The sequence below is a fragment of the Ranitomeya imitator genome, chromosome 2 (genome assembly GCF_032444005.1).
Source record: "Ranitomeya imitator isolate aRanImi1 chromosome 2, aRanImi1.pri, whole genome shotgun sequence".
Classification (NCBI taxonomy): domain Eukaryota; kingdom Metazoa; phylum Chordata; class Amphibia; order Anura; family Dendrobatidae; genus Ranitomeya; species Ranitomeya imitator.
In genome coordinates this window covers 772,840,781-772,862,868 of record NC_091283.1, presented here as the reverse complement: position 1 = coordinate 772,862,868, position 22,088 = coordinate 772,840,781, and the positions used below count along the sequence as shown (strand labels likewise).

Genomic DNA, 22,088 nt, shown 5'->3' with positions numbered 1-22,088 from the left:
GCTGCTTTATACTACAAGGTCTGCCTATCGGGGTACTGTCTTATACTACAGGGTCTGCTTATGGGGGTGCTGCCTTGTACTATATTGAGGACTATCTGGCACATTATACTATATGGAGTTTATCTATGGGGCCATCATGCAGTGTGGGGATTACAGTGAAGGGGCCATCATTCAGTGTTGGAGCCATCAAACAGTTTGGAGGCTACTAAAGGGTCAGTATACTGTGTGGGTCATACTATACAGTTATGGGGCATTATACTGTGTATATGGAAGCTGTACAGGGGGGAGACTCGGGACATTGTTAAATGTAAAGTGGGCAATTATTGTTATAGGGGAACTCAGGTTACTGTGACTATCAAAGGGGCGCACAGGGCCATATTACTTTCTAGGGGGCAAAATGCGGGCGCTGTTTTCTAGGGCACTTGCACCTGGCATTACTATATTATAGAGGGGTGCTTTAGAATTTAGAGGGTACAAAAAAACACACATCAGGTGCAGTTATAGGGACAATTATGGCAGCAGAGGCTCAGTATTGGGGTATCAGGGGCAGTAATAGGGCCACATACAGCAGCAGTGGCTCAGCATTGGGATATCAGCGGGATGAAGAGTTTGTGCAGACTGGGAATAGATGGTGATGATGCTGGAATGTGAGAAGTGAAATGTGTCTTCGTTGTATTCTCTGCAGACGAGTCCTAGCTGGAAGAAGTTGTCATGTTGATCTGGGCCAGATGGAAAAGACAGGAAAAGTGAACGATTCCATCAGAAAGAACGTCATCTGTAAGTCACCATCTGTAACTGTGCTGTGATCTCTTACATGTTCTGTAGGACTGGTATCTACCACTGACCATATGGCGGTAATATCCATGTTGGTCGTTATATAGAGATTATCTTCAGTAATAGCGCGGTCTTCTGCTGAAGTTCTCCTCCACTATTACGGTGCGTAACCCATTTGTAATCAAGGTTATCTGGTTAGCGGCCCACTCAGAAGCTTCGCCCCCTGAACCAAAACCCTAGCTACGCCTCTGTATCCGAGCATGCTTGGGTGTTATCCTTGCATCTGGGAGTGCTCTTATATTATGTTCAAGTCCCTGCGGCTGCATGATTTGCGGCTGCTAGACAGTCTCAACAGATGTTGGAATTGCCTAACAAACAGGCAATCTCCGCATGTGTTGAGGCTGTCTAACAGCTGTAAATCATGCAGCCGCACGGACTTGAACATAGACATACTGATAGGGAATTTAGATTGTGAGCCCCAACGGAGACAGCAACGATAATGTGTGCAAATTGTAAAGCGCTGCGGAATATGTTAGCGCTATATAAAAATAAAGATTATTATTATTATAATATAAGAGCACTCCAAGATGCTCGGATAACACCCATGCATGCTCGGATAAGATGTTATCCGAGCTCGTTCACTTATGACTATCTGTTAGGCCGGTTTCACACGTCAGTGGCTCCGGTACGTGAGGTGACAGTTTCCTCACGTACCGGAGACACTGACTCACGTAAACACATTGAAATCAATGTGTCTCTGCACATGTCAGCATGTTTTCTCGGACCGTGTGTCCGTGTGCAAAACACGGAGACATGTCAGTGATCGTGGGAGCGCACGTATAACACAGACCCATTAAAGTCAATGGGTCTGTGTAAAGCACGTACCGCACACGGACGCTGTCCGTGTGCAGTCCGTGCACCGTGCAGGAGACAGCGCTACAGTAAGCGCTGTCCCCTGCATCTGGTGCTGAAGCCGCCATTCATATCTTCTTTCCAGCAGCGTTTTCTGGAGAGAAGATATGAATAATCCTTTTTATTTTGTTTTTCTCGTGTTTAAAATAAAGATCCCTGTCCCCACCCCCCTCCCACACCCTGTGCGCCCGCCCGTTGTTAATAAATTACTCACCCGGCTCCCTCGCAGTGTCCTGTCCTCGCCGCAGCTTCTCCTGTATGCGGTCACGTGGTGCCGCCGATTACAGTCATGAATATGCGGCTCCACCTCCCATAGGGGTGGAGCCGCATATTCATTACTGTAATGGGCGGCCCCACGTGACCGCTCATACAGGAGAAGGTGCGGCGCGGACAGGACACTGCGAGGGAGCCAGGTGAGTATTTTAGTAACAGCGGCCAGGCGCACAGGGGGTGGGAGGGGGGTGGGGACAGGGATCTTTATTTTAAATACGAGAAAAAAAAAGGATTATTCATATCTTCTCTCCAGCGAACGCTGCTGGAAAGAAGATATGAATGGCGGCTTCAGCACCAGATGCAGGGGACAGCGCTTATCTCTAGCGCTGTCTCCTGCACGCTCCGTGTGGTACCCAGTCGGCACACGTGTGCCGCACGTGTGCACACTGATGTGCCACATAAACGCACGGGCACACGGACACGGATAATTCCGGTACCGATTTTTCCGGTACCGGAATTATCTGGACGTGTGAGACTGCCCTAAAGGCCCCTTCACATTAAGCGACGCTGCAGCGATACCGACAACGATCCGGATCGCTGCAGCGTCGCTGTTTGGTCGCTGGAGAGCTGTCACACAGACCGCTCTCCAGCGACCAACTATGCCGGTAACCAGGGTAAACATCGGGTAACTAAACGCAGGGCCGCGCTTAGTAACCCGATGTTTACCCTGGTTACCATGCTAAAAGTAAAAAACAAACAAACACTAGATACTTACCTACAGCCGTCTGTCCTCCAGCGCTGCGCTCTGCTTCTCTGCACTCCTCCTGTACTGGCTGTGAGCCGGAAAGCAGAGCGGTGACGTCACCGCTCTGCTTTCCGGCTCACACAGACAGTACAGAAGGAGTGCAGAGCACAGCGCTGGAGGACAGACAGCGGTAGGTAAGTATCTAGTGTTTGTTTTTTTTTACTTTTGGTAACCAGGGTAAACATCGGGTTACTAAGCGCGGCCCTGCGCTTAGTTACCCGATGTTTACCCTGGTTACCAGTGAAGACATCGCTGGATCGGTGTCACACACGCCGATCCAGCGATGTCAGCAGGAGTCCAGCGACGAAATAAAGTTCTGGACTTTATTCAGGGACCAACGATCTCCAAGCAGGGGCCTGATCGTTGGTCGCTGTCACACATAACGATTTCATTAACGATATCGTTGCTACGTCACAAATAGCAACGATATCGTTAACAATATCGTTATGTGTGAAGGTACCTTTACCCTTGAGAAAACAAAACAATTTGGGGCCTAAAGTAAATTTTTGTGGAAAAAAAAAAAGGTAAATACTAATTGTTTCTTCCAGATTCCAAATATTCAATATCCAAATAATGAAGCACCTGAAGGGTTAATAAACTTCTTGAATGTGGTTTTGAGCACCTTGAGGGGTGCAGTTTTTAGAATGGTGTCACTTTTGGGTATTTACTATCATATAGACCTCTCAAAGTCGCTTTAAATGTAATGTGGTCCCCCAAAAAATGGTTTTGTAAATTTTGTTGTAAAAATGAGATTTCACTTGTCAAATTTAACCCATATAACTTCCTCACAAAAAAAAAAAAAATATGATTTGAAAATAGTGCTGATGTAACGTAGACATGTGAGAAATGTTATTTATTAACTATTTTGTGTGACATGACTTTCTTTTTTAAGGGCATACAAATTAAAAAATTGCCAAATTTTCTAAAGTTCCATTTTGTTTTCACAAATAAATCATATTGAAGAAATGTTACCACTATCATGAAGTACAATATGTCGCGAAAAAACAACCTCAGAATCAGTGCGTCACATTGAAGTGTTCCAGAGTTAATTCCTCATAAAGTAACACTTGTCAGAGTTGTTAAATTTGGACTGGTCATGAAAGTGAAAATAGGCTTGGTGGGGGGTACAGGGGTTAAGCTGTGTATGGGATAGGGGCATCAAACTGAATTTTTGCCCTGGGTGCAGGAAAGCCTATGTTCACTTCTGTATATCAGAAGTAGCAGAACAAGATAAAGTTAATGGTGCATCCTTGAGGGCAGTCCCACACGTCCAGATAATTCCGGTACTGGAAAAAATTGGTACCGGAATTATCCGTGTCCGTGTGCCCTACGTTTCTGTGGTACATCAGTGTGGCACACGTGCGGGACACGTGTGCCGCCCGTGTGCCCACTGGGTACCACACGGAGCGTGCCGGAGACAGCGCTAAAGTTTAGCGCTGTCCCTGGCATCGTGCTGAAGCCCCATTCATATGTTCCCTGCAGCAGCGTTTGCTGCAGGGAACATATGAATATTATTGTTTACAATGCAGATCCAGGTCCCCCCCCCTCCCACCCCCTGTGCGTCCCCCCCCCCCCCTGCTGTGATTAAAATACTCACCTAGCTTCCGGATCCCTCGCCACAGCGTCCTCTTCTGGCCGCATCGCCTCCTGTATGCGGTCACGTGGGGCCGCCGATTACAGTAATGAATATGCGGCTCCGCCCCTTTGGGAGGCGGAGCCGCATAGTCATGATTTTAATCGGCGGCACCAGTGGGGGGGGACAGCGCTTAATGTAGCGCTGTCTCCTGCTCGGAACACGGACAGCACACGGACAATGTCCGTGTGCGGTACGTGTTTTACACGGACCCATTGACTTTAATGGGTCCGTGTAATCCGTGCGGTCCCACGAACACTGACATGTCTCCGTGTTTGGCACACGGAGACACGGTCCGCAAAAAATCAATGACATCTGAAAAGATGCATTGATTTTTATGTGTCTACGTGTGTCAGTGTCTCCGGTACGTGAGGAAACTGTCACCTCACGTACCGGAGCCACTGACGTGTGAAACTGGCCTGAGTTTGCCCACATAACTGCTTTCCGTTTCCAGTTTTTTTTCCAGCTGAATAACTTCAGTCTGTTTCTGTTTCCTCGCACTCTGAGCAGTATCGTTTCTCCCTTCTCTCCTCCTCTTGTTATGAGCTTTGTTCCCCTCCAAGGAATCTCAGGCTACAAAAGCACCGACAAGATCCCTGTACTGCAGTTAGAAAACTTCATCTTCCATTGCAGCAGAGAGGCAGAGGGACAGCAAACAGAATGAGGTGAATATTTTTACTGAAGGTCTTGTTTATTAACCCCTAACATTCTATACCTAATAATAGAAATGCTAATGGGGCTGTGCATTATACTTTACTTAATGTGATTCAATGTCAAGTTTCAGCTGCCTTGCATTTGGCAGACATCACTATTCAGTCTCATGACACTGTAGAGCGTAGATTGAGTTTAGTGGAAAAACAGATTTCTCATAGGAACGGAGCTTGATTGAGAATTACAATGTTTTAAGAATTGACAGGACACTGGTAACGGATGGAGTTTCATTGGGTGTGTACTGTTGTGGAATCCAAAACCTAGGTTCAGGTTTAACAACCTATAACTTTTTTTTTTTTTTCACTTTCTGTTTTCCCTTTGAAGAGTCATAACCTTTTTTATTATTTTAGTCAATAGTCATATAAAGGCACGTTTGTTGCAAAGCGGTTTTATTTTCAGCATGTAGTGGTACGTATTCTGAGGGCAGGATGAGGAGGGAGCTGAGAAACAACAGATTTCAATGATCTGTCACTGTTTTGGCTGCGTGCTGTTGTTTACAAACAATGAAGGTTTTATCACCAGGAGATCATTACTGCCTGGACTAGATGGCACATGAGCCCTGGTCTGACCACGCCCCCTTCTATGATAAGCAGTTCACTGTCAACCGCTGCATCCAATAAAGTAAGTGATGCATTACTGGAATCACTGAATCTTTTCCTACATCACGCTGCTCTCAGATGAGATAGCATAATTCCATTTAACTTTTATTTTATATGGGTCAGTACAAATGCAACAATACCACATTTACAGAATATACTTCTTTTATGCTCTACAATTTAAAAAAAAATGTTTGTTTTGCCATCTTGTGAGACATGTAGGGTCTGATTAATTAAAAATAGCATTGTGCATGCCAGCCATAAGTAATTCATTAAGAGGCACACACCACTTAAAAGCAACCGGTCACCCGAAAAAACACTATTAATCTGCAAATATGGGGTTAATCTGCAAGGTAATAGCATTCGTTACTTGAGATTTTCCGAGCCCACTCGGGTGTCCTCCGAGTATTTTTTAGTGCTCGGAAATTTAGTTTTTATTGCCGCAGCTGAAAGATTTACATCTGTTAGCTAGCATAAGTACATGTGGGTGTTGCCTGATTGCTAGGGAATCCCCACATGTACATGCTGGCTAACAGATGTAAATCATTCAGCTGCGGCAATAAAAACTAAATTTCCGAGCACTAAAAAATACTCGGAGGACACCCGAGCGTGCTTGGGAAATTTCGAGTAACAAGTATATTCGCTCATCACTAATTATTAACCTTCCATAGAGAGTGCATCATACTTTGAGTACTATATGGGGTATACTCTATCAAGGTCTATTAGGAGTGCATTATACTATATGGAGGCTGTATTATACTCTATGGGGCTGCATTATACTCTATTGGGCTGTGTTATACTCTATGGGGGCTACGTTACACTCTATAGAAGCTGCACTTCACTCTACAGGGCAGTGTTATACTCTGTGGGGGTTGCATTATATTCTATTGGGATGCATTATATTCTATGGGGATGCATTATACTCTATGGAGGCTGTATTATGCTCTGTGTGGCTACGTTTGGCTATATGAGGGCTGCATTATACTCTAGGGGCTGCATTATACTGTACAGAGGACTATGAGGAATGTATTATGATGTATGCAGGGCTATGAGTAATGCATTATACTGTTTGGAGGACTATGGGGAATGGAATGCATTATACTATACGAAGTACTACAGGGTGTTTTATACTATGGGGAGTGCATTGTACTATATGGAGGTCTAAAGGGGTGCATTATACTATATGGAGGACAGCAGGATGCATTATATTATATTGAGGACTATGGGGAGTGCATTATACTATATAGAGGACTATGGGGTGCATTATACCTTGTGGAGGATTATGGGGTACATTATACTAAGCGATCAAAATGCTGCCTATTCATCTAGTGAGAGGATTGTTTATGCCAGAACAGAAATCATTATTCTCAGCAACACAGTAGCGTAGCTACCAGGGGGCAGAGGGGCCGGTCGCACCGATACAGTTACATTCTGCGGCAGAGCAGGGAGAATCTATCTCGCTTCTCTGCCGCCCAGCCGCTATGGGTCGGAAGGTCAGCTATACCAGCATTTATCCGATACAGCTGATTGCATTGATGGGAGAAGGAGCACTACGCTCCTTCTCCCATCATTCCCCTCTCAGTGTCTGATGTCACCAACGCAGACACTGACAGGGGGCGCAATGACGTCACTAGCTGGCGCCCGCTGTCAGGAAATGAGCGGGCGCTCAGTGCTGCGGAGGAAGCAGGAGGAAGAGAGGTGAGTATTTATTTTTTATGAGGGTTACCTTATACTACAGGGTCTGCCTATAGGGGTGCTGCCTTATACTACAGGGTCTGCCTAAGGGGGTGCTGCCTTATACTACAGGGTCTGCCTATGGTGGTGCTGCCTTATACTACAGGGTCTGCCTATAGGGGTGCTGCCTTATACTACAGGGTCTGCCTATAGGGGTGCTGCCTTATACTACAGTGTCTGCCTATGGGGGCTGCCTTATACTACAGGATCTGCCTTTTGGGGTGCTGCCTTATACTACAAGGTCTGCCTATGGGGTACTGCCTTATACTACAGGGTCTTCCTATAGGGATGCTGCCTTATACTACAGGGTCTGCCTATGGGGGTGCTGCCTTATACTTACAGGGTTTTCCTATAGGGATGCTGCCTTATACTACAGGGTCTGCCTATGGGCGTGTTGTTTTAAACTACAGAGTCTGCCTATGGGGGTGCTGCCTTATACTACAGGGTCTGCCTATGGGGGTGTTGTTTTAAACTACAGAGTCTGCCTATGGGGTTGCTGCCTTATACTACAGGGTCTATCTATGGGGTTCTGTCTTATACTACAGGGTCAGCCTATGGGGGTGCTGCCTTATACTACAGGGTCTGCCTATGGGGGTGCTGCATTATACTGCAGGTTCAGCCTATGGGGGTGCTGCCTTATACTGCAGGGTCTGCCTATGGGGGAGCTGCCATATACTACAGGGTCTGCCTATCGGGGTGATGCTTTATACTACAGGGTCTGCCTAAGGGGTGCTGCCTTGTGCTATAAAGTCTGCCTACGGGTGCTGCCTTGAGCTATAGAGTCTTCCTATGGGGGATGGATTATACAATATAGAGTTTGCCTATGGGGTGCTGCCTTATTCTCCCGGGTCTGCCTATGGGGTGCTTCCTTGTGCTATAAAGTCTGCATATGGGTGCTGCCTTGTGCTGTAGAGTCTTCCTATGGGGGATGGATTATACAATATAGAGTTTGCCTATGGGAGTTGCCTTGTGCTATAGAGTATGCCTATGGGTGGTGTATTATACAATATATAGTAGGCCTATGGGGAGTTCATTATACTATATGGAGACTTATGGGGAGTGCATTATACTATATGGAGGCTTATGGGGAGTGTATTATACTATATGGAGGCTTATGGGGAGTGCATTATACTACATTTAGGACTATGTGGTGCATTATACTATATGGAGGCTATCTAGGGGGCCATCATACAGTGTGGGGATTACAGTGAAAGGGCCATCATACAGTGTTGGAGCCATCAAACAGTTTGGAGGCTACTAGGGGGTCAGTATACTGTGTGGGTGGTACTATACAGTGAGGTGGCATTATACTGTGTATAAGAGAGCATAATGCTATGTAAAGGGGAGCTGTACAGGGGGCAGACTCGGGACATTATTAAATGTAAAGTGGGCCATTATTGTTAAAGGGGAACTCAGGTTACTGTGACTATCAAAGGGGCACATAGGGCATTATTACTTTATAGGGGGCAAAATATGGGCACTGTTTTCTAGTGCACTTGCACCTGGCATTACTATATTATAGAGAGTTGCTTTAGAATTTAGAGGGCACAGAGAACCACACAGCAGGTGCAGTAATAGGGACACATACGGCAGCAGCAGGTCAGTATTGGGGTATCAGCAGGATGAGGAGTTTGTGCAGGTTGGGAATAGATGGTGATGTGGCTGGAATATGAGAAGTGAAATGTGTCTTTGTTGTATTCTCTGCAGACGAGTCCTGGCTGGAAGAAGTTGTCTTGTCGGTCTGGGCCAGATGGAAAAGACGGGAAAAGTGAATGATTCCATCAGAAAGAACGTCAGTGGTAAGACATTATCTGTAACTGTACTTTGATCTCTTATATGTTCTGTAGGACTGACCATATGGCGGTAATATCCATGTTGGTCTTTATATAGAGATTATTTTCAGTAACAGCGCTGTCATCTGCTGAGGTTCTCCTCCACTATTAAGATGTGTCACCCAGTTGTAAAGCAGTTAATACAAGAGAAGATAGTATTCTGCTACAGATGGATCTGGATAAGTTGGAAACTTGGGCTGAAAGGTGGCAGATGAGGTTTAACAATGATAAATGTAAGGTTATACACATGGGAAGAAGGAATCAATGTCACCATTACACACTGAATGGGAAACCACTGGGTAAATCTGACAGGGAGAAGGACTTGGGGATCCTAGTTAATGATAAACTTACCTGGAGCAGCCAGTGCCAGGCAGCAGCTGCCAAGGCAAACAGAATCATGGGGTGCATTAAAAGAGGTCTGGATACACATGATGAGAGCATTATACTGCCTCTGTACAAATCCCTAGTTAGACCGCACATGGAGTACTGTGTCCAGTTTTGGGCACCGGTGCTCAGGAAGGATATAATGGAACTAGAGAGAGTACAAAGGAGGGCAACAAAATTAATAAAGGGGATGGGAGAACTACAATACCCAGATAGATTAGCGAAATTAGGATTATTTAGTCTAGAAAAAAGACGACTGAGGGGCGATCTAATAACCATGTATAAGTATGTAAGGGGACAATACAAATATCTCGCTGAGGATCTGTTTATACCAAGGAAGGTGACGGGCACAAGGGGGCATTCTTTGCGTCTGGAGGAGAGAAGGTTTTTCCACCAACATAGAAGAGGATTCTTTACTGTTAGGGCAGTGAGAATCTGGAATTGCTTGCCTGAGGAGGTGGTGATGGCGAACTCAGTCGAGGGGTTCAAGAGAGGCCTGGATGTCTTCCTGGAGCAGAACAATATTGTATCATACAATTAGGTTCTGTAGAAGGACGTAGATCTGGGGATTTATTATGATGGAATATAGGCTGAACTGGATGGACAAATGTCTTTTTTCGGCCTTACTAACTATGTTACTATGTTACTATGTTACTATGTAATCAAGGTTACCTGGTTAGGGACGCACTCAGAAGTTTCACCTCCCCCTGAACCAAAACCCTAGCTACGCCTCTGCAGCAGCACTTCACCCAGTGAAAACCGCAGGTATGCTACTGATAACATCATACTGTATGGGGACAGACTGATCTACTAGTGATTGTTCTGTGCCCATTATTCATCCTCAGTCGGTGTAAAGAGGCCGGGAAACAAGCATTGAATGACCTAAATATTGTTGATCATGCTCATTTAACGACCTGAACTCAGCTCATGTAAATACAACCAAAATGTTTCTGTGTGATGGTGTAATATGTTGGCATTTGGGGCCCCACTTTTTTGCACATGTCCTCATTTTGTCTAAAACTGACCCTACCTGTCATCACCGCCGTCTTTACACCCTCACCACTCTTGTCACTCTCCGCTCACCGCAAAACAGAAATGGGGAAATACAACAATTTAATGGCCCCCAACTCCTCCCACAGCTAAGTACTGGACGGCACAGGGGTCATGCCCAGTTCCCAGCAGAGGCAGCCACAGTATAAAAGATGCGATTGGACACTGACCCCAGTCTCCTATGCCCAGGAGCTGCCATACATGTGATGTGTATGTGTTGTGCTCAGACATAACGGTAAAATAAAAATGGCAGCCCCCAGTGACTGCAGAAAAATTTAATAAATAATGTTAAAACTTAACATACCATTTTGTATTAAAAATTATTGATTATATCATGAGAACTTATCAATACAAAAATAAATATTTCCACATTCCCTTTAACAAAATCTAACTCATTAGGTGCCAAATACTTTGCTAAAATCTCCACAACAGAAAGGTGAAATTTAAATAAATAAATAATAATTTTATTCCACTCGGCAGCCTTTATTACATCCTTTGTTCAGTTCAACATAAATATTTACTGAAAGGTCCTTTTTAAGAAGTTTTGAGCCATAGACTGTAAGTGTATCCAGCAAGTAGGAGAACAATAAACTTCCCTTATATTTCTCAATTTATTTGAATGCACATCAAGCTACATATATATATATATATATATATATATATATATATAAATCATACGAAGAAACACAAGAGCCTAAACTCCCAAATGTAACCATATCGTACTCAAATAACCACTATTGCCATGCGATTAATTTTTAGAAAATATATATACAACTTTATTGGTAATACAATACAAAACACAGGCAATCAATAGGGGCAAGAATAAAAACAAGGTCACTGGACTGGTTTAGACTATAATGATGCATACAGGTAATGACCGGTTATCCATATAGCTCAGGCTATACCATAAATGTAATAGACTAAGCAGGGTGTGATCAATATGAGACTATAAAAATTAACTTTTAATAAATATAATTAAGATGGTATATAACCAAAATACCAAAAGCAAAAAACTGACAAGGACTCGCATGAAAATCATCTGGATTCATCCACATTAGATAAAGGAAAAGAGGTGAGATCGTTCTGATTTTTTTTACATTCCAGTCGTGGTTCATGCAATATGTCCGATTATGGATATTGAATAAGATGGAACATGCAACTGGTAAATTGTGCTGACATACATAGTTTTGGTTAGCATCTACCTTCCCTGGAGACATATGTTTATTTGGTCTTCCTAGGTCTCGGGGATTGTTTGTGGTATTAGACATTCCTGCGAATGTGATTTTCATGTGAGTCCTTGTCAGTTTTTTACTTTTGGTATTTTGGTTATATACCATTTTAATTATATTTATTAAAAGTTAATTTTTATAGTCTCATATTGATCACACCCTGCTTAGTCTATTGCTTTTGGATTGGTGGATATCGGTTATTATTTATACCATAAATGTAACAAGAAGTCCACACATTAATAGTAATGGATAGCCAGAGTAAAGATTTTCGAAGTGGGTAAAATAAGCATAGTATACACCTTCCCAAAGGATGTACCATATCATAGCAACATAAGTTACAGAATGCAGGATCAATCAGTACATACACCCATAGGGGAAGGGGTTAAAGTAACGAGCATGTGCAACCAGAATATATCTTACCCATAGGATAGCACCGGTCACCACACAGATACCCCAACGCGCGTTTCGCTGCTGCTTCTTCGGGGGGCAGTGTGTAAATGTGCCAAGCCCAGACCTTAAATACCCCACTGGGCACTCAGAAACAGGTGAGACGCATACCAGGAAGTTGCCTGCAGTCATGTTAGTGGAGCACATGTGGGCGGGGCCAAACACTCCCCCCTCATCACACTCGGCGTCAGGATGCGATGCAGTATGGGAAAGTGTTCCCATGACAACGGGTAATTGCATCGCCCACAGAGACGCCTCATGAGATGAGGGGCGGAGGCGGCAACCGCGCGCATGCGCAGCCCACGACCGGGACAGGCATTTCCGCCATGTTAGTTAAGGGCGATCACCAGACTGAATACCTGCAGGTAATCCGTAACATTGTAACAGTCAGTTTTATACTAAAATAATAGCATCATACAGTCATTATAATACAGCCATGGAAATTTATGTACAAAGAACATAATAGCACAACTTACGGAAATCGCACACAATACAAGAAACACACATGGCATAGATGTAACAGATGCGCGACTTGTCTGCAGGGTCCAGATAATAGGTGGGGAATAAGATTTTTTCAAGATCCAGGAGACTTCATCCAAGAGATAACGCTAAATAAATAAGTGAAAAGAACAAAAACACACATAAATTAATATAATAAAAACAACGGCTCCAGATAAACACAACATGAGACCATCGCTATGAGGCAAACAGGATCCCCGGACAGACGCACCGGATTATAAAAAAGGGGAGAAACTGATTTTTTCATTTAGCCCTGCAGGGGCCATGGTATCTAAAGTAACGATCCAGCAACACTCAAGCTGCACCAGCCTGCGTTTAAGATCACCACCTCTGATATCACAATGTAAGCGGTCAATACCGCGGACCTTTAATAAGTCCGGGTTGCAGGCATGGCGCAGCCTGAAATGCCGAGGGATCGTCTTTAAAGAGGCTATGTCAGTAGAGGATTGCGCTGCTCTGATGTCCCTCACATGCTCTCTTGTTCGAATGCACAACTCCCTAGAAGTAAGGCCCACATACACCAAGCCACAGGGACATGTGGCATAGTATATGACAAAGTCACTACTACAGGATATGTATTCCCTAATTTTAAAAGTCCTTTTGCCATCAGATGATGTGAAATCGACGGCCCTCACAATATTACGACAGGCCGCGCATGAACCACATGGGTAGCAGCCCTGCCGTGGTGTAACCATGAAAAAGGGAAGAGACGGGGTTGCCACGTAGTGGCTCTTAACCAGAAGGTCCCTCAAATTGCTACTCCTTCTTGCTGTCAATAGAGGTCTCTCCGGGAGTAAACCACCAATCACAGGTTCAGTTTTTAAAATAGGCCAATGTTTATTTAAGATACCATGAATGGTACCCCATCTGTTAAGTAGATATGAACCTGATCTGATCAGAAATATTCCTGTCCCCCTGGAGCCCGTCAGAAGCCGGTCACGGACAGATGTCTTAGCCCTAGAATATCCCTTTGTGATACATCTATTGCTATACCCACGTGCACGAAAACGGTCCCGAAGGTCCAGCGCCTGTGCCTCAAAGCGATCGGGTGTAGAGCACAACCGCCTGATTCGCAGGAACTGCCCTATCGGAATCGCCCGTACCGTGGATGGGGTGTGGGCTGATGAAGCGTGTAAAGGTACCGTCACACTAGACGATATCGCTAGCGATCCGTGATGTTGCAGCGTCCTCGCTAGCGATATCGTCCAGTGTGACAGGCAGCAGCGATCAGGCCCCTGCTGTGCTGTCGCTGGTCGGGGAAGAAAGTCCAGAACTTTGTTTCGTCGCTGGACTCCCCGCAGACATCGCTGAATCGGCGTGTGTGACACCGATTCAGCTATGTCTTCGCTGGTAACCAGGGTAAACATCGGGTTACTAAGCGCAGGGCCGCGCTTAGTAACCCGATGTTTACCCTGGTTACCATCGTTAAAGTAAAAAAAACAACCGCTACATACTTACCTACCTCTGTCTGTCCTCGGCGCTCTGCTTCTCTGGTCTGGCTGTGAGCACAGCAGCCGGAAAGCAGAGCGGTGACGTCACTGCTCTGCTTTCCGGCTGCCCGGCGCTCACAGCCAGACCAGAGAAGCAGAGCGCCGAGGACAGACAGCGGTAGGTAAGTATGTAGCGGTTTTTTTTTTACTTTAACGATGGTAACCAGGGTAAACATCGGGTTACTAAGCGCGGCCCTGCGCTTAGTAACCCGATGTTTACCCTGGTTACCGGGGACCTCGGGATCGTTGGTCGCTGGAGAGCTGTCTGTGTGACAGCTCTCCAGCGACCAAACAGCGACGCTGCAGCGATCCGGATCGTTGTCGGTATCGCTGCAGCGTCGCTTAGTGTGACGGTACCTTAACAGTGAATTCACTGAGGTCTGCTTCCTGAACACATCTGTTTGAACTGTATAGTCACCATCAACACAAATATGGATGTCCAAAAAAATCAATATTTCGATCACTATATTGAAACGTTAATTTAATGTTGTATTCATTTCTATTAAGAAAAGAAAAAAAATGTAGAAAGGTCAGTCACTGACCCCTGCCAAATAATCAGTAAATCACCAATATAGCGGTACCAACCCACCGCTTGGGAAGCGGCGCATGCGCCATCCCCGAAAACCTCCCTCTCCCAATAGCCGAGAAAGAGGTTAGCGTAGGATGGCGCACACGCTATATATATATACTACTGTATATGTTTGCATATAAATGATGACTCTTTTTAATTAATTACTAATATCAATCCACCCTCCTATTTTCTATCACAGTGTCTCATCAAAGGAGGCGTTGAAGCTGCGTTTACTACAACTTAAATGCCACTTCACTTGGAAACTTCTTCTACAGGACACAGACCCTAATGAACTAGAAGACAGACTGTATGACCAACTGACATTTCTTGTCACCAAGAACAAATACATGGTGTACAATTTCCTGGCCTATGTGATACATCTGAGAAAAGACTACACAAACGCTATTGATAGTTTAAAGAAAGCAGAAGAAACTATTAATGAAAACAATCTGGATGGGGCTGATCAAAAATATTTGGTGACATATGGAAATTATGCCTGGGTGTACTACTACATGAAGCAGTATGAAGATTCCCAGAAATATGTAGATAAAGTAGAGCAGATTTATAAAGAACTGAAAAGTCCACAAGACATAGCAGAAATCTATGGGGAAAAAGGTTGGTCACTGGTAAAATTTTGTGGACAATATTATGAAGAAGCAAAACAATGTTTTCAGAAGGCTTTAGAGCTAGATCCAGAAGATCCTGAGTGGATCACTGGATATGCAACAGTGGTCTACAGACTGGAAGGTTTCAATGGCAGAAAATGTGCTGCTTCAGAATGCAAATCTCTAGAGTTATTGAAAAATGCAGTAGAGAAGAATCCAAATGATCCCGTGGTGAAGGCGCTTCTTGCATTAAAGCTGCAAGACCTAAAGAGAACTGGTGAGGGAAAAAGATATATTGCAGAAGCCTTAGACCAAGCCCCAAACCTTCCATATCTGCTCCGATATGTTGCAAAGTTTTACAGAAGAGGTAGGATGGTAGATGAGGCCTTGCGTGTCCTGAAAACTGCAGTAGGTCTCACCCCAACTTCTGGATTTCTGCATCACCAGATTGGACTATGTTACAAGAGAAAGTATTTAGATGTCAAAAACTCACTTGGAAATTGGAACAATTATAGCAGACAACTGCACTCAACGGAATTAGATGACCTCATCCATAAGGCCATCTTTCATTTTGAGAAGACAATAGAGCTCAAGAAGACATATGTATACGCCTATGTAGACTTAGCCAATATCTATAGTGAAGCAAAGGAATATCAAAAAGCAGAAGAGAGCTTTCAAACTGTTTTGTCATTTCCCAATCTTATAGAGGAGGAGAAGCAGCAGATCAATTACAATTATGGACGGTTTAAAGAATACTGTCTGAGGTCTGAATCTGAAGCCATCGACTGCTATAAAAAGAGTTTACAGATCCCTGTACTCAAACAGGAGAGAGAATGGAGTGAAAAGTCTCTAAGAAGAATTTCTTCAAAGAAGATTAAGAACGATATGAAGGATCCCGAGGGTTACGCTTTGCTTGGCTTTGTCCATAAGGCTAATGAAGAAATAATTGATGCAATTGATTGCTATGAAAAAGCCTTGAGATATGACCCTTATAATGAGGAATATGTGAGTGAGCTCTATGAGCTAAAGCTGAAGATATGAAAACCAAGTGAAGTAAAACAGAGATCTTGTATGATTAAACCTACCTTTGGTTTCCCTTCATAAATAGATAAATCAAGTCATTTATCTACTAAGAACAATTAAATACTAAACATGCATTGGGGAAATCAGGGGGATGTGGCCGCAGTGTTTCTTTTAATGTTTCTGTAAAATCCTATGAGGTGGCAGGGGAACGAAAGAGGGGTCTTAATTGTTCAGGACCTACATGGCTAAACTATATCTACATATATCTCTAAGTGTGTTTGGAGTAATAGTTACAATATCTATATTTCTGTTTAGTTCACTCTATATACAGTATATCTGTAAAATCCACCAAGTTATCAAATAATAATAATAATAGGCTATTGAATAACATTTACATTTCATACAACGTTTCTGTTTTGCATCGGACTGCACTTTATATAAGGAAATACAAACATATAAAAAGAATATCATATGCAAAATGCTAATTGCATAGGACTGCACTTTATTTAAGGAGATACAAACATATAAAAATAAATATATATCATACCCAAAATGTTAATTGCTGGTGTGCCACACTGACACAGTCAACTTTACTACATTAAGCATTAGAGCATAATTAGTATATAATAAAATCATTTTATCATTGTGACTTACAAAAATGCAGAATCTATAGTCACATTTAGAAGTTTAAAATAGAGATTGTCGAATTGATGCCCAAGACCCTGGTTGAGTGGCCATGTCAGTAGTCCACTAATACAGAGCCCAGGGAACCTACTCTTACCTGGCAGCATTCCGGGCATTGCTTCTGATAAGTAGGCTCTGTGTGACATCATGCGTTCGTCATACCGCAACGATGACGACGCACAAATCAGTAAAGGCACTGGAGATAAATGTTTATATAATCTAATCCTCAATTTTGCATTGAAGTATTTAAAATGATTACTACTAATTTGTGAAAATAAAGATCTATATATCTAAGTATGTATTAAAGGAATATCTGGTTAGAATATATTAATGATATCCTTAGGAGAGGTTGTCAGTATCAGATTGGTGGACGTCTGATACCACCGATAAGTTGTATCAAGATCCAGCAGCGACTGGATGTAAACACATTGAAAGGAGCCGCGCTGTAGAGCTCCATTCAATGCGTTGTGCCTGCTATTCGGTACTGCAGAACAGCAAGGAACAGGACATCAATATATTCTGACCAAAAAATCTCTTTAAAATAATTATGTATTCCTTGATATGATTAATAAAGTTGTGTTATGTTACAATTTTGTAATTCTTGTAATATTTCTTGGTACCTTTCTACACCCTTGGTACTGTAATGTGATAGAAGTGAAACGGGACAAAACTGGTGGCCTTCTTTACAACTCAGATTCCATAACAACCTATCGGCAGGTCGTTATGGATTGCAGCATTTAAAGGGTTAAACTGTCAGTGTAAAAGCTGTTTCCAATTATGGCAATAGCAAGCAGGTTTAAGGGAGCATAACGCAGCCGGCATCCAAAATGCATGGAGCTAGCATAACGTCCTGTCTCCATACTCTTTCTCCTGAAATGTATGTCATATGTTGCCAAGGGTTAAGGTTCTGTTCACACAGTTACAATAAATTTAATCCAGAAATGCTTAATAATTTAAGATACAGCCCGTTCCATCTGGCAGTGGGTATTGTTTATAAGCCCCAAGATTAGAAACCCACTATCACACCAGATTTAAACAAAAAAAAGTGACAACTGAGAAGTAACAAAATACCACCTACAAAGATGGTCAACTTATATGAGTCCTGCAAGAATAAACCATCTGCTGTGACAGTATGAAGACCAGAGAACAGAAAAACTAAAAAATGTATCCTTAAGCCCGGGCTTTCATTATCCTAATACTACACTTCTATCTAAGCCCCAATATTTTATCTTAAAGGGAACCTGTCATCCCGAAATTCGCGGGTGAGGTAAGCCCACCGGCATCAGGGGCTTATCTACAGCATTCTGTAATGCTGTAGATAAGCCCCCGATGTTACCTGAAAGAGGAGAAAAAGACGTTATATTATACTCACCCAGGGGCGGTCCCGCTGCTGGTCTGGTCAAACGGGCATCTCTGGTCCGCTGCGGCGCCTCCCATCTTCATTACAAGACGTCCTCTTCTGATCTTCAGCCACGGCTCCAGCGCAGGCGTATTTTGCTCTGCCCTGTTGAGGGCAGAGGATAGTACTGCAGTGCGCAGGCGCCGGAAAGGTCAGAGGCCCAGCGCCTGCGCACTGCAGTACTTTGTCTGCCCTCAACAGGGCAGAGCAAAGTACGCCTGCGCCGGAGTGCGGCCCAGTCTGGATCGCGACAACCTAAAGGCTGAAAACAGTGGCACACAAGTCATATAATGCCCTCCACTGTCCATACCCTGCATCCAAATATCATTGTTTTTGCATACACAGGATGCAGATAGCGGTGAGTAGACTGATGGAGAACGGAGCCACCAGCTTCTTCCTCCAATCAGCGCGTGTGACTGAGACAGCAGACGCGATGACGCCATTACATTGTGTCCTATGTGAGGAAAGTCACCGGGGATCAGAGCAGAGTGCACAAGAAATGTGAGCAAGATGAGTATGTGATTTTTTTTATGTATAATTGTATATATGTGTATGGGATGTGTTTATATATATAGGGGACTATGTAAGTGCTCATAATGATTATAGGGAGGCTATGTGCGGGCTCATACTGTATATATTGTATATAGAGAGGCTATGTTGGGCTAATATATATAAGGGGCGAAGTGGGGGCTCATACTGTATATACAGTAGGTAGGCTATGTGAGGACTCATGCTGTATATAAGGGAGCTATGTGGGGGCTCATCTATATATATAATTGTCTAAGGGGTACTTACATCTGTCCGTCTCACTGTCTGTCGGCAACTTCCGTCACGGAAATCCAGTGTCGCTGATTGGTCTCGCCAGCTGCCTGTCATGGCTGCCGCGACCAATCAGCGACAGGCACAGTCCGATTAGTCCCTCCCTATTCCCCTGCAGTCACTGCCCGGCGCCCGCATACTCCCGAGTCCCCTCCACTCACACAGGGTTCATGCCAGCGGTAACGGGCCACAGGTACCGCACTCTGTAACCGCTGCTATTAACCCTGTGTGACCAAGTTTTTACTATTGATGCTGCCTATGCAGCATCAATAGTAAAAAGATCTAATGTTAAAAATAATTAAAAAGAAAAAAAAACCTGCTATGCTCACCTTCCGTAGTGCAACGATGTGCTCGCAGCTGCTGCCATCTTCCGTTCCCAGAGATGCTTTGCGTAATTACCTAGAAGACTTAGCGGTCTCGCGAGACCGCTAAGTCATCTGGGTAATTTCGCAATGCATCCTGGGAACGGAAGATGGCGGCAGCCGCGCGCATAGGGACAGCTTCGCTGGATCCCAGCGGGTGAGTATATAACTATTTTTTATTTTAATTATTTTTTTTACACGGATATGTGCCCACACTGCTATATACTATGTGGGCAGTGTTATATAGCGCGTGGGCTGCGTTATATACAGCGTGACTGCTATATACTACGTGGCCAGTGTTATATACTACGTGGGCAGTGTTATATACCGCATGGGCTGCGTTATATACTATGTGGCCAGTGTTATATACTATGTGGGCAGTGTTATATACCGTGTGGGCAGTGTTATATACTATGTGGGCTGCGTTATATACTATGTGGCCAGTGTTATATATTATGTGGGCAGTGTTATATACTATGTGGGCTGCTTTATATACTATGTGGGCAGTGTTATGTACCGCATGGGCTGCGTTATATACCGTGTGGCTGCTATATACTATATGGCTGTGCTATATAATACGTGGCCAGTGTTAGATACTATGTGGGCTGTTTTATGTACTGCGTAGCCTGTGCTATATATTACGTGGCCACTGTTATATACTGCATGGCCTGTGTTATATACTGCGTGGGCTGTGTTATATACTATTTGGGCTGTGTTATGTACTGCGTGGCCTGCATTAACTCATTTGGTATTCTGCAATATGTATGTATGTATATAGCAGCCACATAGTATATAGCACAGGCCACGTAGTATTTGTTTGCTATATACTACATAGCTCCTATATACTACGTGGCCTGTGCTATATACTATGTGGCTGCTATATACATACATACATACATACATACATATTCTAGAATACCCGATGCGTTAGAATCGGGCCACCATCTAGTACTGTATATAGGGCATAATGTGGGGGTCATATTGTATATAGAGAGGCTATGTGGGGCTAATATTATATATAAGGGGCTATGTGAGGTCTCATACTGTATATAAGAGGCTATGTGATTGCTCATACTTCATACGGGGAGGTTATTTGAGGGCCCATACTGTATATCGGGGACTATGTGATGGTTCATACGATATATAGAGGGTGCCAGCATGCATAATTCTGTTTAATATTTAATGTTATAATTAATATACAATAATAATTATAATTAATATATTAATATTAAGCAGTATTAATTACAGTCTATTGGTTTGGCCCTCCATAACAGTCGTGGTCTTTCAGGGGCGGGCAATTAATTTTACAGAGGGGCCACACGAAATAAAACATGCCCAACAACTAAACCCCATCTAGTAATCATGACAGTCCAAAAAAAGAAAGAATAAATAAAGGAGAGTTGTGTGGGGATCCTTTAACTGCTGGGACTCTTCTGGTGACTGACCTGGGCAGCTCCTTATAAAGCAAAAGCTCGTGACCAGCGAAAGCCTTTAAAAGAATATTCTCGAAACAGCTTGTGGTTTCAACTACTTGACCTGAAATATCTTAGAATGTACAATTGTAAGGAAAAAATATGGAGGACGTAAAATTGAAGGGAGCAGCAGAATTAACCATAATTAAATATTATATTTTTAAATAATTATATAAAATTAATAATGGCTAAACTTCGCTTTAAACATTGTAGTGAATGAATCCACAGGAAATTCCATCTGAATCACATATTTTAGAGATTTAAAGAGAAGTAAATACCGATGCAAGTGTTTAAGGTAAAGCACAAGATAAATCTGAATCGAGCCTTGAAAGTGATCCAAAGTTTACCCCAAAAGCACCCCAAAATATTGCCGATGAAAGCTTCTACTCATTCCACATAAAACAGGCCCACACTCAAGTCAGTCATCTGATAATGGAAATGTAAACAGGTACACGGATGCAACAGGGCAGAGGATGAGGACACAGGGTTAGCATAACCAGCAAATATTTACTTTATTTATCACAAGCATAAGTGGTGCCTATGGCACAATGTAAAGTGCAAAGCAAACATAACCGTAAGTTATTGTATAATACATTTCAGAAATTCGGTTATACAGAATATCATCACAAGTCTAATCACACACTAGTGTTCTATTATTACAAATAAAAAAAATATTATCGTCAGTGATGTCTTGGTCCTAATACCTTACCGCCATCTCTCTGTCAATCTTTAGGCAATATGGGATGTAATACAGGCCCTAACAGAGGCCTATGATGCCACACCGTTAGGTCGGAAGTCCCATTATCAATGAGTTATTATGTACG

The 22,088-nt window shown here is 43.4% G+C and overlaps 1 protein-coding gene across 2 annotated transcripts; it reads left to right on the top strand.

Moving 5' to 3' along the window:
- Positions 1 to 4,839: 4,839 nt before the first annotated feature.
- Positions 4,840 to 17,802, top strand: LOC138665738 (interferon-induced protein with tetratricopeptide repeats 5-like). 2 transcript variants are annotated; one of them, XM_069753493.1, is made up of 2 exons: positions 4,840 to 5,002; positions 15,100 to 17,802. In XM_069753493.1, exons 1-2 carry the CDS (start codon positions 4,998 to 5,000, stop codon positions 16,544 to 16,546), a joined length of 1,452 nt encoding a protein of 483 aa, XP_069609594.1. In that variant the 5' UTR covers positions 4,840 to 4,997; the 3' UTR covers positions 16,547 to 17,802. The 2 variants fall into 2 exon arrangements, with proteins under 2 accessions (XP_069609594.1, XP_069609595.1); XM_069753494.1 differs by lacking the exon at positions 4,840 to 5,002 and adding an exon at positions 9,075 to 9,177.
- The last annotated feature ends 4,286 nt before the right edge of the window (positions 17,803 to 22,088 follow it).